We start from the raw sequence: 18,635 nt of genomic DNA, 5'->3' as shown, positions 1-18,635 counted from the left end.
TCTGAAGAGTCACACAAGAAACTCTCATGAGAAAAGAACACTGGAGCCAAGCTATATAAACAGAGAAGGGAAGGGACAGATCAAACAGTTTTTAGAGTTGACCTTGATCCCTGTGCATCAATGCTGACCCCTCAGCAGTGGGGACCCCTCCCCACTAGAAAACAGTGAATCCTCTCTCCTTTTGGTATGACTGCTGAAGCAGAAGTTAAAAAATAGAACGTATAATGTTGTAGGTTACTTTTCTCCTGCTGAATCCTTGTCTGTGGAATCCAGGTTCCTTTTCCTCCTCTTTGCAACTGTTGCAACTGACAATGCACTCAAGGGTACTTCATGAACAAGACTAACAGTTTGAAAGGTTCCAGAAAAATTGGACACTAGAAAACATCTTCTGAGAGACTAAAGGACTATTACACCAACTTCCTTTTCTTTTCACTTGCTAGCAACAAATAATTACCTGCTCTGTCACATAAGATATCCTTTGAAAAAGGTCCATCAACCAATAATTTGAATATCATTATCTTGGCAGAGCTGGTCTTAGTCATGCATGACACTCTATGCAACTGTTGCAGCAGAAGCTTTTATACAGGCATCCAGTCTTAAGTGCACAGTCATGTGGACCCCCGCCCACTCTGTCAACAGTGGAAGACAGCTTTTCCTAGGTGATCCATAATACACTCTGCTAACAGTTTTAGGGTTTCTAGAATATAGTGTAAAATGGTTCCTGTTGAAATCCAGAGCACCACAGTTGTGATACTATGAAGCTAAAAGGCGCAAAAGAAAAATATGCAGAAGTCCAAGGTTGAGGCATGTCAGAGAATTTGTCTTACTCCAACAGAGTAATCACAGAGTTAGTACAAGTAGCGGGGGGTGGGGGGGGGGGTGGTAAGGCATAGCCGTCAATGTGGAGGAGGGGGTGTAGATGGATGAAGCCTACTTATAAAAACATGTTAAATGGAAAACAATGTTAAATGACAGAATGTCTACATTTCTCTATTTCTTTGTAGCTTTATGACTAGCACTACGGTGCCAGTCTAAAATGGATGCCAAAACTAAGATACGTCAATTAATTACTAGCAATGACTGCAAGATAACCACAAGTATAAACCTCCTCTGCAAACATATCCAGGACTTTAATTTCCATCAGTAGGGACAGAGGTCAACACAGTCTTTCTGGAACTACTTTGGGTCTGCAGTCATACCAAGAGTCTGCTTTTAAATTTGGATACAAACTAGGTCCATCCATGGGATGTTCAATATAACCCTACCTGCATTCTTGAGCATTCTACATTAGAATGAGCATTCTGGGTGGTCAAAATGGAAATACGTTGGGAAGAATAATGTGGATACTAGACAGTGCTAGTCCTTTGCTGAAGAGTTCATAGGATCTTCGCAGAAGAGGCATTCGTAAGCCCTCTTTCCTCTACTTAAGCTCAACAGTCTCTATAAGCACATCTTCTGGAAGGCTGACATGCAAGATTGTATTCTCTAGGTCAGAAACATTTCTCTTTAGAGGAAGCAATCTAAATGAGACTAAAAAAATCTTCATCCTCTGAGTAAAAGTGAGAAAGCAATGCTTTCCTCCTCTTTTAACTACTATTTGCTCAGTGAAGTAAGTAGAGCCAACACAACATTTACCGTCTGGAGATGGTTCTCTTTATCCTAAGGCTTTACGGCAACAATAAACTAGAATCCTGCATCTTATTCTCCACCTTAAAATTTTCTACAGCGATAGTACAGCAATTAAATTTTGAGAAAACATACCTCAGTTGCCACACAATGAGAGTCAACCTGGATCAGTGTTAGGCCTAATACCTGTACAGAAAACACAGAATACAATACTACTGCCTAGGTAAGGACAAGTATTTGCTCCACTTGACACCAAGCGAAGGGATGCAAGTAAAGAGAGCTCTAGTCAAAGGACTCCAACAACTCTCACAAAGAAAAGATATTCTTTCAGGCTGAGCTTTGCTACCCTGAGACAATGCTTTTAGTGTCCCCTGAACCTGGTTTAGCTACAGGGTGTTCAGTTCAGTACTTATCAGTTTTGGTATTAAGAAACTTACTTGACATCAGGCAAAAAGACATCATAACCCAAGTACTGAAAAGCCCAAGTACCCAAGCAATGGCCAATTTTTTCTCTGTTCCTTCAACTTGCAACAATGCACACCATTCTGATGGTTTTCTTTAACACACAAACTCCACAATTTTACTCTAGTATGTTATAAAGACATGCGCCTGGAGCATTTCTCAACGGGCCTCCGCTGAAAACTGCCTTCGTTCCAAGTCGGACTTTCCCAGGTAACGAATGGTAAAATAAATAAATAAAAAAGCCTGAATGCCTTTAGTCTTCTAACTTAATATGGGCTGGTGTCTGACAGTAATGCCAGTGAAATGAGATCAAACTCGCAACAAATGTGTTGACCTACTGGCTGATGTCAGCTCTCTTTCTCAGAGGGATAGTGTAGATTTCTTTCTGTAGACAGGTACTCACTAATGGGAAGAGCCAAAGAAAGGTGCCAAAGTTGCATGCATGTTGTTTTATTTTAGCAGATGGGGGACTGGTTTCTGAGCATACACACTGTCAAACACGCTGTGCTCCTGGAGCAACTGCCTAGCTGTAAAATGCATAGCACAATTAGCATCTTTGTACACTGCACCCCTATTTAGGAGTAGTTAAACCCACTGATTACTTATTATGTAAGGGATTGGTAAAGAAATCAAATCAATCACTTCCCCAGCCACAATTAATGATTACTTCAGCCATGGATTTGAGAAAGTCAGCAAAGGGAAAAATAAAAAAAAAGAAATTTATTCTTTTCAAAAAAAGAAGTTATGTACTCACCATAGCATTCCATGTTTGTAGTCCATCTCGCCCTTCGTTCTTACATATGGGTTCGGAGCTACTCGGCCTATTACAAAACTCAAAGTCTCTTAGTTGGCTCGTGGCTAGGTAGGTATCCCATAGTGCACTAGTACAATCCCCAGATCTTGTTTGCTGCTAAACTATAGAAAGACAGAAATAAAAATATCCAGAAAGAACAACAATAATGAAAGATCTCCACCCTACGAAGATAACACTATCCTGTCTCCAGATCCTTCCAGGATGGGGGTAGGTGGGTGGGATCGTAAGAATGAAGGGCGAGATGGACTACAAACATGGAACGTTATGGTGAGTACATAGGTTCATAGGTAAGTACTAGGCTATTGGCCCTAGGGCCTATATACGCCTAGTCAAAATGTTACCCTGGCTTTCACCACCCAAGAAAATTATTTTCCTGTGCCCCTGTCGAGCATAGCCACAGGAGTGACCCCCGGAGTGAATTTCCTATCTCCTATCCAATCATCAAGACTGCATGTATTTCTGCACCTATAAAAGTCATAAATTGAGAGGCCGATAAGGCAGACTTTTCCCAATTTATTGTAATCCCCAGCTGGGAACAGAGCTGGATTGTGGAATCTGTGGTTTGAAGGAGTAGGAGTAGGTGCCTGGTGGTGGCGGTCAGGAGCCAGTCATCCAGGTACAGAAACACTTAGAATCCTCGACATCTCAGGTGAGCTGTCACTACTGCCATGCAATTGGGTGAACACCTTGGGGGCTGTGGTGAGACCAAAAGACAGAGCACAAAACTGGTAATGACTGGCACCCAGCCAGAAGTGTAAGTGACTCCGATGCTCTGCCCATTTTTATATGGTAGTACGCATCTTGGAGGTCTATGGAATGCATCCAATTGTCTTTCCCCGACAGAGGGAGCATAAACTGCAGTGCTACCATCTGGAACTTGACCTTCTTTACAGATTTGTTTCGCTTGCTGAGGTCCAAGATGGGCCTCCAGTCCCCTGTACATTTTGGCACTAAAAAGAATCTGGAGTAAGTTCTGAATCCTATCTGGTCTGCGGGGATGGTTTGGATGACTCTCTTTGTAAGCAACTTTTGTACTTCTACAGTTGCTTGATCCCTGTGATTGGGTGGAACATCCGGGATCTTCTTGGGAGTGCGGGGTGGAAGACAAAGGGTATGGAGTAACCTCTGGTGATTAATCTTTGTACCTATTTGTCTTGGGTGATGTTCAGCCAGGCTTCTGGATACAAAGATAGGCGACCCCCGACTGGTTCTAGAGAAGCACAGCCGGGCCCCACATCAGGAGCACTGATGGGGACAGCCTCAAAACAAATTGCCGCCACCCTGGTTTTGCAGAACCCCCCCCCCTGCCCCTAGGGCAACGTCTACCATTAGCTCCTCCTCCTCTGCCTCTGAAGGAGGAGTCACCCTTTGCATCTCGGAAAAATCTCTGGGACTTCTTGAACCACATCTTACCACCTTTCTGACCCTTGGGATATGGTCTAGAGGGGATGGTAAAACGTACTCCCACGGCAGAGAGAGTTTCCCTTCTTGTTCGCACCTGGTGAGTATCTTTTACCTTAGGTCCAAACAATGAAGAACCGTCAAAGGGGGCGCTGGTAAAGTTAGACTCAAAAGGCTCTGCAAAATTACATAAGCGCATCCAGGAGCATCTCCTAAGGGAAACTCCTGAACCCGCTGCCCTGCTCCCTCTGTCGGCTGCACAGGAGATCAGCCTCATGAAGGAGTTCATGATGGAATTTAAGGTCAACAACTGAGCAGACACCTTCTCAGGGACTCCTTCAGTAGATGTACCTTGAAAAGTATCTTCTAACTCCTTGAGGAGATCTTTCTGAAGCCTAGTAAAATGTGAGAGAGAGTTCAGCAATCTGAGGGTAAAAGCCGCTGAAGAAAAGATACGCTTCCCGTATCTATCCATCGTCCGAGACTCCTTATTCGGCAGATGGACAGATGAAGAACTCTCCGCTAGCTCCTCCTTAGTGGCCGCTGCCACCACCTTGGCATCTACAGGCACGCCCTTGGACAAAAACTCTTTCTCTTTTGGGGCGGAGAGAAATTTATTGGGTCTTTTGGGGGCTGGCTTCATGGCATCAGGAGTCTCCCACACCTTTCGACTAACCAGGTCTAAGAGTTTGTCAAAAGGTGGAGACATCCAAGAGGCTGAAGGTTGAGACCCAAAAGCCTTCAGGTACACTAACTCCTCATCAGAAGGGGTGACAGTGGGCCAGCCGCCTCTCTGCTTTAGAATCTCTAAGATGTCTACAAAGGAATTATCATCATAGGACAATTTGGGGGACCCTTCTGACTCCTAGAGGTCAGTGTCTAAAGTGATGGACTCATCCGGGGAGTCTACATGCTTCCTCTTGCATGTCCTCTTCCGAGAAGGCTCCTCAGAAGGGTACTTTGGGGAGGTCTTGGAAGATAGGGGGGCCATCCAACAAGGGCTCCTGAGGCTGTGGGTCTCTGCTGTCGAGAGAGAGAGAAGGTGCTGAGACAAATGTTGGTGTTTGAGAGGGAAGAGTGTCTGTACCCTTGCGTGGAGCTGATGAGCGAGACAGCACGCTCCTCCTCATTTCGAAAGCAAATCTCTCTGGCTCTGAAGACATGGAGGTAGCCCTCGGCTCCAGAGCGACCTGCTCCGAGATGGATGTAGGGTCCAAGCTCACTCTAGCCGACGCACTGAGAGGGAGACTCAGAACCGAAGAGGTTTGGGACCAAGTGTCCCTGTCGGGGCCGACCGGTGAGCATCAGCTGCTAGACACCACAGACGGTGCCGAAGGTGTTGGAGCAGAACTCGGCTCCGAAACAGCCATGAGGGGAGCTGGAACAGAGGGTTCCACAACAAGTGGCACCGAAAACTCCAGCTCCGAAGGCCCGACTCGGAGGAGGAACCACAACAGGGAGGATGGACTCTGGTGGCTACGGAAACAACTGGGTCGGAGCAAAGAACAATTTGGGCAAAGGAGACGACTTCAGGAGTCTAAGCACTACTCTCTCCACATCTCCTTCTGACAGGCTCTTGGAGGATCTGGATGACAGGGTAGGTGATCTGGATCTCTGTAAAATTGGAGATCTTAAGGTTGGGGGAGACAGGCAAAAGATCTCTGGACCGGCTCCGATGCAATTTTTTTGTAGTCTGCTCCGAAAGGCCTGGGGCCGACACTACAGTGTCAAGATCGACGACCTCGACCGGCTCAGAGGACAGTGGAGCTGAGGAGGTAGAAGTCTCATCAAGTTTCGATTGTTTCTGAGGAGGTTCCGCTACACTAGTCGGTGCCAGAGGATGCCTCTTGGCCGACTTGACCCTCTCTTTTTTGAATGAATGGGACTTGGATGAGGAAGAAGAACTTGCCTAGTTTTCCTCGAAGGAAGGCTTGACGAGACCTGTCAAAATTAACTTGCTCTTCCGCTCCTGGAGAACTCTGCAGCTAAAGGAATGGCAGAATAAACAAGTTTCCTGCAAGTGAATGGCTCCGAGACAAACACAATTACTGTGGCCATCCGTAAATAACATCTTCTGGGAGCACTTTATGCATTTTTTGAAACCCAAAGGTTTGTGGTCTTTGGACTTTTTAGACATGTTTAACACAGCTATATCAACAAGGAAAAACAAGGTCCTCTAATTTAAACGGGCCTCGCCCTAACAAGCACACACACAGAGAAGAGAGAGTAAAGAGGACTAGGTCCTCTAACTTAAAACGGACCTAGCCCTGTTAGAAAATATGAAAAATAGCAGAGGACTAGGTCCTCTAACTTAAATGGACCTAGCTGGAAAAGTTAAGTCAGAGAAAGACCAGAAACTTCAGAAGCAGGCAAAGCACAAACAAACACTGCACGCACTGTTTCGCTATTTAGAAAACAAGGCTCGAATACAAATGTGGACCTACAGAGAAATAACCTGTATCAAAAAACTAGCAAAACACTGCACACAATATATAAATATATACATATAAAAAGCGAGGAAAAACAAGATCCTAACACTAACGCGGACCTATGTAATATCAAAGGTAAGATAAACTAGTACACAGGATACCAAACGGAGAAGAGTAAGGGCCAACAAGTTCTCAACAAACTAACTAATTAAATGGCAAAAAACACTTCTAAACAATTCTAAACACTATCTATAAGATAACTAACTTCTAATATTAGCTATAGAATCAGTAAAGTGAATAATGAAGACAAAAAAGTTTAAACTTTGCCACGGCCAAGCAAGAAGCACTTCTGAACTCGTAGACGCGGCAAACGAGATCTGGGGATTGTACTACTGCACTATGGGATACCTACCTAGCCACGAGCCAACTAAGAGACTTTGAGCTTTGTAATAGGCCGAGTCGGAGCAGAGGATCGGCTCCGAACCCATATATAAGAATGAAGGCAAGATAGGACTACAGAACATGATACAGTTTATACCACTAACTGTCCCATGTGTTAGTTACTATAAAAAATTGAAAATCTTTACAGATGCAATTTGCTACAAAAAAGTAATTACTTCTCTGCAGAAATCGAAGTTAATACATTTTAATTCATTATCATCTACATTAAATACATGAATATAAAATATAATGTTGGCAAAAGTGAATATTTTCTCCTGTTCAAAAATTTTAACAACTAAAAAATAAATATCAAAAAATATGCAATAATGGCAAGTAGCTCAGGAGACAATGTTTTCAAGCAGAGATGAGCACCTGCCAATTCAGATCTTAAAGGGCTCACTTGAGTGCATGTCAATGCATAAAGTCTACAAGGAACAAATACTGGTTTATTAAGAGAGGCTACATTGCAAAAGTAAAATGTCCAGTATCTAGGTTTCACAAAGCTTAACCCACAGGTGAGGAACTGCTTCCCAAAATGATTTCCCAAAGTTATTTCTATCAATGCAAGTGAATACTCATTCGCAAACTGAAGTCATTTGATGTCTATTGGCAAAGGGCTTCCAGGATGTCAAAGCACAGATAGAGCTGCTTTAAAACTCAAGGATGACTGCACATAAATCAGCAGAGAAACAGCTGTACAAACATCATTCTTAATATAGATGATTTTCCCCTCATCAACTGTGCTCATGGACTTGCTTGGAAAAGAAAAACAGCTCCACTTACCGGCAACCTATTGTCAGAGTTGTCAAATATAATCTCAACAAAAGCAGAAATAACGCGTGGGCCAGTTCCTTCCTACAAATAAAAGAGAAAAAGTTATTTTACTGATGGCACACTTCACAACTACTAATATTTCTCATAAGAGTCTCCTTCCAATATAATCTGTTTCTAACACTGCCATGGTACTTACTACCCTGGCATTTCACTAATTATAACAACTCACAAGTTACAAAGCAAAATCTGATGATCTGTAAGTTTTTGGCTTCACTTAACCTATCCCATTTGGTTAGAGATTGGTCTTACCCATTCCATGGTCAATTATATACTACCCCTAATGAGAATAACTGGGATCATACCACAGACAATGAGGGGATCAATGCATGGGATAAAACATTTAAGAGTTGTCTCTATTAGTAGTACAGGGGGCAGTTATGGGTAAAGTTTGTGTTTTCCATCCATAGATCCAAGTTGTGGTTGAATATGGACAGGGATGAACTATGGTTTATGTGGACGGAGAGTCTGAGATCAGCTGTATCCTCTGCAAGATGTACTTGTTCCTTTTCTTTTGAATTTCTCCAAATCTCTTGTGTTTCTAATACCATGACAGGAATGGACCCTATTTCTAAGTCAAAGGACAATTAAAGTTCATGAAATTAGTATTGTTTCACTCTGATGTCAGCCAAAAGTGCTCTTCGCAGCACCCGCAACATGCCAAGTAATGACTCCTTCTGCAGTTTGTACAAAGTTACATGCATTAGTAATGTAGCTAAATGGGATTGCAGACTCTTTTTATAAGACCCGTTGCTCCTACTACTATTGGAACTATCTGGGTATCTTTCTTCCACATTGCCCCCATTTCTGCCTGCAAATTCTGATATTTTATAAATCTGTCCCTATCTGTACGCAGGACACTGTAGTCACTGGGTGTGGTGATTTCAATGATTAATGCTACTTCTGCCTTCTTTTCTTGGACCACTATCCACTGTATCAGGTTTTCTAGAAATCTTTTGAACTGTTGGTAACGGATGATCTCATGTGATGAAAACTTCATTTTCTATGATGCTTTGTGGCTCATGTTTCCAGTGTTTTTCAGCCACTTCAATACCACAATGTTTGCACAATCCCTAGTGCAAGTCTTGCCGCATTATTATGCCTTTCAGTATACAGTCCTTCTGCCATTAGTAGGTCACAACCAGCAACGAGATGTGCGACTGTTTCCAATTCAGTTTTACAAAACCTACATTTGTCTGTCTCTCCCACATCTTCAATGAACTTTGTAAACCAACGTGTACGTAGCCCACTATCCTGGACCACCAATAAAGTACAGTTTTGTACCTACCATAAATGTAGATGTTCGAGGGCTATTACAGCTGCAGTAATCACATATGGGTTTTCAGCCGTCAGGCGGTCCCTCGGTCGGCCGAATTCCAAAGTCTTGGTCCGGCGTCGGTTGTTGTCGCGTACTCTTCTGACGTCAGGAAGGCTAGAGTATATAAGACACAGCCGACGCCATCTTCTTCAGTCTTTCTTGCCCCAGATGTCAGGTGCCCACCAAAAGGAAGGCAATACATAAATAAATCTAATCCACTAAAGTAAGCAAATAAAACATAGCAGGATAACCCAGTCAGCAGGTATGAAGAGGTATTCAGACCCCAAGGTCTTACCAAGTGGGGAAGGAGGGTGGGAAACCTGTACTGCAGCTGTAATAGCCCTCGAACATCTACATTTATGGTAGGTACAAAACTGTACTATGTTCATCGTGCATTACAGCTGCAGTAATCACATATGGGTAGAGTCCCAAAGCTATGCATAGGGTGGTAGGTACTATACGGAACTGGGTTGAGCTAGAATGCCCTGCAAAACTGCAGTGGCGAAGCCTGCTCTTGTTCTGGAATATAAAGGCAGATGGTAGTGTTTTGTGAAGGTATGTACAGAACTCCAAGTGGCTGCCTCCAAGATATCTTTAGTAGGCACTCCTCTGAGGAAGGCTGTAGAGGTGGCTGTGGCCCTGGTGGAGTGAGATCTGATACCAGTAGGGACAGGTTTTCCATGATAGGAGTAACAAAATCGTATGCAGTGACCAATCCACTTGGAAATGGTCTGTTTGGTAACTGGTTTCCCTGGAGCACTCAGGGCATAGGACACTAAAAGCTGGTCTGATGTCCTGAAGGACTTAGTTCTGTCCAAATAGTAACGTAGCTGCCTATGAATGTCTAAAGAGTGAAGCAGCCTTTCCCCTTTGTTTTGAGGGTTAGGATAGAAGGTAGGTAGGTGTATGGCTTGGTTTAAGGCTACCCTGGATACCACTTTAGGCATAAAGGACGGGTTAGTACGAAGGGAAACCCTATCCTGATGGAAGATGAGGAAGGGCTGCACCACCATGAGGGCCTGTAATTCAGAAACCCTACGAGCTGAAGTGATGGCCAGAAGAAACGCTGTTTTCCAGGACAAATATTGCAGATCTGTTGAGGCAGCAGGTTCAAAGGGAGGCAATGTTAATTTTTCCAGAATGTAGTTAAGGTCCCAGGCTGGTATTGGTTGTTTCCTTGGCGGTCTAATATTTTTAGCCCCTCTGAGGAACTGCCGTAAGAGAGGTTGAGAGAACAAGGGGGGGTCTGTGTTGTATTCTGCAGAGATGGCTGAGGCATGAATTTCAATGGAAGAAAATGAAAGTCCACTGTTCAGTAGCTCAGCTAGGTACTGTAAAACTCGAGGCAAGTTCAACTTCCTGGGATCCTGGCCTCTTTTCTCATTCCAACAGCAAAACCGCTTCCATTTTGCGGAGTAAGCTTTTCTGGTTGATGGTCTTCTGGCCTCCAAAATGACATCCTGCACCTCCTTGGAGAGAAGGGGATGTTGAGGTGTTAAGGAATTTTCCATGCAGCGAGGTTGAGTGTCTTCAGTTGACTGTGTAGGGTCTTGTAGCTCTTCTGAGTCAGCAGAAGTGGTGTTAGAGGCAAGGCCCAGGGAGGAGAATGGATTAGACTCCTCAGGAGCGGATACCAGTGTTGCCTTGGCCAATCCGGTGCAATCAGTATCATCCTTGGTTTGTCTGCTCTTGCTTTCAGCAGTACCTTGGGCAATAGAGGCAGAGGTGGGAATGCATAAACTGTCCCTGCTGTCCAACTGAATGAAAAGGCGTCCACTTTCCAGGCCTTTGGATGGAAGGTCCTTGTACAAAACTTTGTCAATTGATGGTTCCTGTGGGAGGCAAAAAGATCTATGTCTGGCCTCCCCCACGCTTGGATTATCTCTGCAAACACCTGAGGATGTAACTTCCATTCGTGTGGGTCTATCATATTCCTGCTCAGAGTGTCCGCCAGTGTGTTTTCCAGTCCTGGCAGGTATTGTGCTTGAAGCTCGATTTGCCTTTCCAGAGCCAAGTTCCAAACAGTCATGGCTAGTCTGCACAAGGGGTATGAATGTGTTCCTCCTTGTTTGTTTATGTACCACATTACCGTGGTGTTGTCTGTTTTTATTAGTAGTTGTCCTGGATGCAGGAAGTCTTTGAAAGCTGTAATTGCATTTATTACTGCTAGCATTTCTTTTTGATTGATGTGAAGGTGCTTTTCCTTTTGGGACCATCTTCCCTGAATGCACCTGTCCTTCATGTGTGCCCCCCAGGCGTAATCGGAGGCGTCTGTGGTTATGACTTGTTTTGCTTGAGGCTTGCAGAATGGGAGGCCTGTATTTGCTTGGCATGCTTGTGCCCACCAAAGAAATTCCTTTTGTAGACATGGAATTATTGGTATAATTGCTTCCAAACTGTGACTGTGTTGACACCATAGATTTTTTTAGGTACCATTGAAGTTTCCTCATGTGCAGCTTTGCACATGGGATTAGAAGAATGCAAGATGCCATGAATCCCAGAGCCTGCAGGATTTTCCTTGCAGTAAGCCTGGTACTTTTTGCTAGTGTTTTGAAGTACTGAGGTAGTTTGCCCTTGTTTTTCTGGCGTAAGATATGCCATCTGGGTGTTTGTGTCCAAGCTGGCACCCAGGAAGGTTATTTTCTGAGCTGGTGTTAGCTTTGATTTCTCCTTGTTGATGGTGTAACCCAGAGAAAGCAGTAACCGTGTCACATATGCCAGATGTTCTAGTAGTCTGTGTTTGCTGTCCACTTGGATCAGGCAGTCGTCCAGATAAGGGTAAATTTGTATCCCTTGCAGTCTGCAGTAAGCGATCACTGATGCCAGGCACTTTGTGAATACTCTGGGCGCAGTAGATAAGCCAAAGGGCAATGCAGAGAATTGACAGTGAATTGAACCTGCAAGAAATCTGAGGTATCTTCTGCAACTTTGTCTGATTGGGACATGCAGGTATGCCTCCTTGAGGTCCAATGTTACCAGCCAAAACTCCTTGCCCAGCATGGGAAGAAGTTGCTGTAATGTGAGCATCTTGAATTTTGGCAGTAGGTATGTGTTTAGTATGGATAAATCCAGAATGGGTCTCCAGTCGGATCCTTTTCTTGGTACCAGAAAGAGGCTTGAATAAAATCCTTGACCTTGTTGGTGCGTAGGTACCTTTTGTATAGCTCTCATGTTTAGGAGTTTTGATATTTGTAGTTGTGCCTCTGCCCTTTGATTTTGTGGCAGGTTTGGCATGCCTCTCTTTTTTGGTAGAGTGTGGAATTGAAATTTGTAGCCTCTGTTTATAATGTCCAGGATCCATTTGTCTGTAGTGACAATATGCCAATTGCTTGCAAATAATGCTAGTTTCCCTCCCAAAGGTGCTGCCAACTGAAACTGGCTTGGCATGGAAATGAGGGAGTCATTGAGTTTGCTTCCTGTATTGTTGTGCACTGTCTTCACCACCTCTTGGTGCTGGAGATTGCCATTGTCTGCCTCTGTATGATCCTTGTGATTGCCCTCTGCCCCTTGTCGTCTGTATCTACCTCTTTGGGGCTTGTCACTGGCTGGAAAGGACCAGTTCTTTGAAGGCCAGTTCCTGCTAAACCGTGGTGGCTGGACCTGTAGAAAGGCTTTGACAGTTTGCATAGACTTGGCTTTTTCCTCCATTTTCGTAATATATCCTCAGCATTAGTACCAAAGAACATCCTTTGCAAAGGAGCGTCAAGAAGTTTAGCTTTCACATGATCTGGTAAAGTTTGCTCTCTAAGCCAGGCATGTCTGGATGACTGACCCTGTAGCAGCCGCTCTACTGGAGGCCTCTAGGGCATCATAACCACATTGTAAGGTGTGTTTTCCCACCTGCTCCGCACTATGCATCATATCCTGTAACTCTTTTAAATCTGGTAGTTCAAGATTTGTCATTTTGCTCTTTAATTGTGATAGCAAGTACTGTTGATATTTTATCATATGAAACTGACAGTTTAAGGCCCTCATGGCTAGGGTGGCCGAGGTATATACCTTCTTCCCCCACCTTTCTAGAGATCTGGATTCCCTTTCCGCAGGGAGTGGATTCTTAGCAGTGGCGGCTTTTAATCCCTTAGGGCCTTGTGAAATGGTTTCAGGGTCAGCATTATGGCCTTTATAGAGAAATTGGTGAGAAGTGGGCACTCTGTAATATCTATCAGGTTTTACTGGTGCTGGAGGCAGGGAATCAGGGTTAAGACAGGCCTCCGAATAGACATCATCCAGAACCTCCAAAACAGGGGGTATAGCCAGAGGTCTGTGTTGAGGTAACCAGAGAAATTCCCTAAGTCTTTTCTTGGAGTCTGAAAAGTCTTGGCCTTCCCAATGGAAGTGCTCTCAAGGTGTGCAAGGTTTCCCCAAAAGAAAAATCCTCAGGGGGGGACACGGAAGGAATGGATTGCTCAGCATCCGAATCCTCAAAAGGAGAATAAGAGTGTTCCTCAGCATCAGAATGCTCGGAAATAATGGATCCCTGGTCAGAAGATGGGGATTCTTCCTCAACTCTGGGTCTCTTATCAGGAGGGGGCTGGGAACCTCTGATAAGAGTAATAAGGTCCTCCACCATCTTAAGCATGTGTTTCTTAGGCAAGGGTCCAGAAGATGGGCCTTGTGCAGCAGGCCTCGTGTGATGCCTGACTGCTTTGGCTTTAGTAAAAGCCTTAATGGAGAAAGTAGATGAAGGCCTAAAAACACCATGGGTGGAGGTGGACCTGTCCACATTAACAGTTTCCAAAGAAGCCGGGGCTTCGGTAGTAGTCTGGGAATGGGCCGAAGGGCCTGCGGTCTCAGGTACAGAGGGCACCGCCAGAGTCGTGCCGTCGGTGCTCAGGGACTGCAAAGGCGTCTCACTGAGAACCGGAGCACGTGGAGCCTGTTTCGGTGTGGTGTCAGCGGAGACCGCGGTCTTCGTGTCGATCCTTTCCTGCGTTTTTGGGTAAAGCGGTAGTCGGAGTGTCTGACGACATTTTATAGTCAAACGCTTTTCCAAAATAATGTTGGGCGAACTCCGCCCGACGCTTGATAGTGCGTTTATTGAAGGTAGCGCAAAAGCGACAGCCCGAGACGTCGTGGTCTGGGCCCAAACAAGGTATGCACAGGGAATGGAAATCCTTATGCGGTATTTGCTTCCCACAAGAAATACAATTATTTACTTTTTCTGACATCGGTCTGAGGCAAGAAAAGTTTCCCCAACGGGGTACTTAGCTTTAAAGAAGACTTCGGTTCCAAATATTTTCGTAATTCAGGAGCTGGCCGACCGGCACTTGCGAACTGCTTCTGCTTCGGGCACCGCGCGGCAAAAAAGACTGAAGAAGATGGCGTCGGCTGTGTCTTATATACTCTAGCCTTCCTGACGTCAGAAGAGTACGCGACAACAACCGACGCCGGACCAAGACTTTGGAATTCGGCCGACCGAGGGACCGCCTGACGGCTGAAAACCCATATGTGATTACTGCAGCTGTAATGCACGATGAACATTAACCTTTCATCTCTTGGTTTGAATTCACCTCTCCTTAACCATTCCTGCATTCACTCATGATCAACATGAGGCTCTTCCATGATCAACATGAGGCTCTTCCAGAAGTTTTCTATACTTACAACTATATTTATGAGTTTTCCACATTTTTTTTTAGTTTTTATCTGGTCCTTCAACTTATATTCTTGCTTTTTTGTTGTATGGCACATTCAGTTGCTGCCTGATTTTTATCTACTTCTGGTTTGATTTCCATTCCTGCTTGACACCAATATGCTTCTGCTAGGTTAAGCAGAGAAGTCATCTTAGGTTTATTCTCCTCAGGTTTCAAAACTTTCACTATGTTTAGGTCTCGTGAGGTCAGCAGATAAGTATGAAGTCCCACGACTGCAGATCTATACATGTAATCACAGTTTCAAGGAGGCCCATCCCTCCATCGGAACGGGGAATATATAATCTTGGTATGTACTGACTTTTTTTTTTTGATAATTTGGTGAGCATAAAGCATCCTTCTTGTTTCAGTAACTAATCTATCCAATACCTTTTTTGGGCCACTCACTCCAAAACTGTATGCTAGGACAGGAAGAGAAATTGGTTTATAGCTTGGATTTGTTCCTAGATGTCAATGCAGTTTTCAGGATTAATTTAAGTCGTCTAAAGTATTCCTTACTAAGTTTTACTCGCATTTCTTCAAGTTTTATTGCTAATCCTTCATCAATTCCCAAGTATTTATACACTCCCTCTTGCTCAAGTTCTTTTATATCACATTCTTGTACCACACTGATGTTTTCCTGGTGCTGCAGTTTTCCTGCTTTAAGGGTTACTTTTGCACATTTATCAAGACCAAATGACATTCTAATATCATATGAAAACATTGACAACCTGCAGCTGTGCTTTCAGTTCCTCATCTGATGAGCTATACACTTTTAAATTGTCAAGAAGGAGAAGGTGAGAAGTCTTCAGACACTGTTGTTTTCTAGGAGCCAAATTATATCCATAGCCTAAGCTGTTAAGTAGACAGCTTAATTTGTTAAATTTGTTAAAGGCAGAATAGCAACAGTGACAAAGTCACCCTGGAATATCCCCCTTTGAAATTTTATCCCTGGGATAATAATTTGCCCTTTATCATTATGAATTGCAAAGTGGTCTGCCATAGTTTCATGGCCACTGTAATGTAGTCGATCAGTGTAGGGTGCATCTTATACATTTTTAAGCACTCTTATCCAAGAATGTGGGATACTATCAAATGCTTTTTTGTAGTCAATCCATGCCATACTTAGATTCATCCCCTTTTTACAGTTCTCCACTATGACTTTATTTAACAACAAATTATCCTTTGTTCCATAGGACTTTCTTTTATTGCCCTTTTGTTCTACTGCTATAATTGAGTTTTCTTAAACTATCGGCATCAATTCCTGTGCATTAGTTTATACGTCATCTGAAGGCAAGTTATTGGTCTATAATTTTTGGGGTAGCTTGCAGGTTGACCCTTAAGTAGGAGCATTGTTTTACCCGTTAGCCAGGTTGGTGTCTGTTCAGGGTGTGCACATAAATAGTTCTTACTCTTGGCTAAATCTTCATGCAAGGATGTTAATACTTTTAACCAAAAGTTAGGTGCTGCATCTGGGCCTGGGGTTTTCCAATTAGAGGCTTTTCTTAACTTTGTTTCAATCTCTCTGGCTGTTACTTCATCCCATTTCATATCCTGTACCTTTAAACTTAGCATCTTTGTTGTATTCCACAGGAACTTCATAGATACTGCAAAATGCATCTATTTCTTATTTTTTCTGGTGGGCTTTCAATTGCTTTTGCCTTATCCAGTTCTCTATAAAACTTTTTTTGGGTCATCAATAAATTGCTTATTTTGTACTTTTCCTTTATATTTATCTTTACTTTATTGCTTTGCGATAGTGCATGATAGATCCTGGTATGTTCTAATATTGTGCATTGCTTATATTTTTGTTGATCTTTCTCTCTTCTATAATCTTCTAACAGTGACACTTCTGGTCTTAATTGCTTTATATTTTTCTCTATTCGATACTTCCATGATGGTATTCAATTTCTCCATTTCCTTATTATTAGTTTAGCTGCACAGTAATATATCCTCTGTTTACTTCTGTTATATCGCATGGATCTCTATGGACAGTCCTAATTACGGTGTTCATTTGTTTTATCAGACTTCTGAGTTTTGGGGATTTTATTGGCCTTCTGTAGTCTCTCTCTCTCTCTCTTTGATTGATCTTAATACATCTATGTCCATTAAATCAAGCAACTCTTCCCTTAGTTCATTTTCTGGCAGACTTAGGGCACATCCTTTGTTTTCCTTTTCCTGCAGGCATTCTATATCATCTTCCTGTGGCACATTCTAGTCAATTTCAACATGTGCCATCCGTTGCTCTGTCATATGGGAACTCACTGGCCTACCACTCCTCACCATTGACTGCATCAGTTTCCTGTTCCTTCCCTTGCTGTCTAGCTTCAAGTGAACGTTTATGCTGGTTTCCTGTGGAAGGCTCCAAAATATTTTGATATGGCACCTGACCAATTGCTTCCTGTTCCACTGGTTTCCCCTTAATCTGGATATCCATTGCTGTATCCTGTTGTGGTGCTTTCTGAATTAGATTTTCTACACTGAATCCTTTACTTTGGAGGTACTTCATGACCTCAGTTTCTATTTCTTTAACGTCTCCATTACTAATCTCCTTTTCTACTTTTCCTCTGTCTTCTTATTTTTTTGTATTGTAAAGTTTTCCATACCCGTATTCCTTTGCCTGTATTTCTCTTCAGATATCTTTGGTGCTTTTTTATTGGTTAGTTTTGCTTTCTCTTTCGCATAAATATTACACCATATTAAATCTCTTTTCCTTTATGTCCATATTTCTTTTTCACACGTCTCCTGATCTTCCTGCTTCTCCTTATTCTGGGGACTCTCTCCATCATGCTCTGATATAGTCTGTGTTAGACTTTCTACATTAAGTCCTTCACTTCGCAGGCACTCCATAACTTCAACTTCTATTTCTTTAACATCTGCTTTACTAATCTTTGTTTCTACATTCCATCTTTGTGATATTTTTTTTTTTATTGTGAAATTTTCCATATCTGGACGTCTTTGCCTGTATTTCTCTTTGAATATTCTGAGGCTGCCTTCACTATATTAATTAACTTGGCCTTCTCCTTTGCATAAATATTGCACCATATCAAATCTCTCACATTCGTTCCCATGTCCATATTTCTTTTTTCAATATTTTTGTTCCTCCAAATGGTTTTGTTAATTCTGTAGAAGAATTTTAGAGTCTTAGACTATTTCTGATGCCATTTGAATTGTTGATGTGCAGAAAATATATCAGTACTGGGATGGAGGATGCCTTGTATGCTAGACATAGGTCACCTTTCAGCAGTCCATAGAATACAGAGTGCAGTGACAGGGTTTTGAGTCAGTCTGTGTATGACATGTTTAGGCCTTGTCTTTTAGTAAGGTATCTCTGGGCATTCCAGCGGCTGCAAGTGTTTGGACAGATACATGCCAAAGGGGGCATTATATTCAATGACTGGCCTTATGAGGGCTGAGTAAAGGGAGCAATGACATCCCTAGTTCTATACACAGTCCCTTAGTTTATAAGCTGTGCAATGTAGAAGGGCTTTCTTACAATAATGGACACGTTGGTCAAAAGTTAGGTCACTGTCCACATAAGCTGTCAAATCTCACACAACTGGGTCTGTCAATGTGGCAGTTCCATGGGGTAGAGGACTTCCAAAGGACCCCATAATGTACTTTTTGGCATTCAGTATCAGTCCATGACTTTGGCAACAGTTATTTATTTGGGGCAAGTCTTCCAG

The 18,635-nt window shown here is 43.1% G+C and overlaps 1 protein-coding gene across 1 annotated transcript in view; it reads right to left on the bottom strand.

The window, feature by feature from the left end:
- The window catches only part of SMC3 (structural maintenance of chromosomes 3), a 2,445,376-nt gene that overhangs the window by 2,135,835 nt on the left and 290,906 nt on the right, over nucleotides 1–18,635 (bottom strand). The window contains exon 3 of the mRNA XM_044056330.1: nucleotides 7,957–8,028. Coding sequence (XP_043912265.1) covers nucleotides 7,957–8,028 — 72 coding nt within the window. The remainder of the gene's footprint in view (nucleotides 1–7,956; nucleotides 8,029–18,635) is intronic.

This window comes from Protopterus annectens, chromosome 14.part0 (genome assembly GCF_019279795.1).
Source record: "Protopterus annectens isolate FY-2018-M chromosome 14.part0, PAN1.0, whole genome shotgun sequence".
NCBI classification, from domain to species: domain Eukaryota; kingdom Metazoa; phylum Chordata; order Ceratodontiformes; family Protopteridae; genus Protopterus; species Protopterus annectens.
This window is presented reverse-complemented; position numbering and strand designations above follow the sequence as displayed.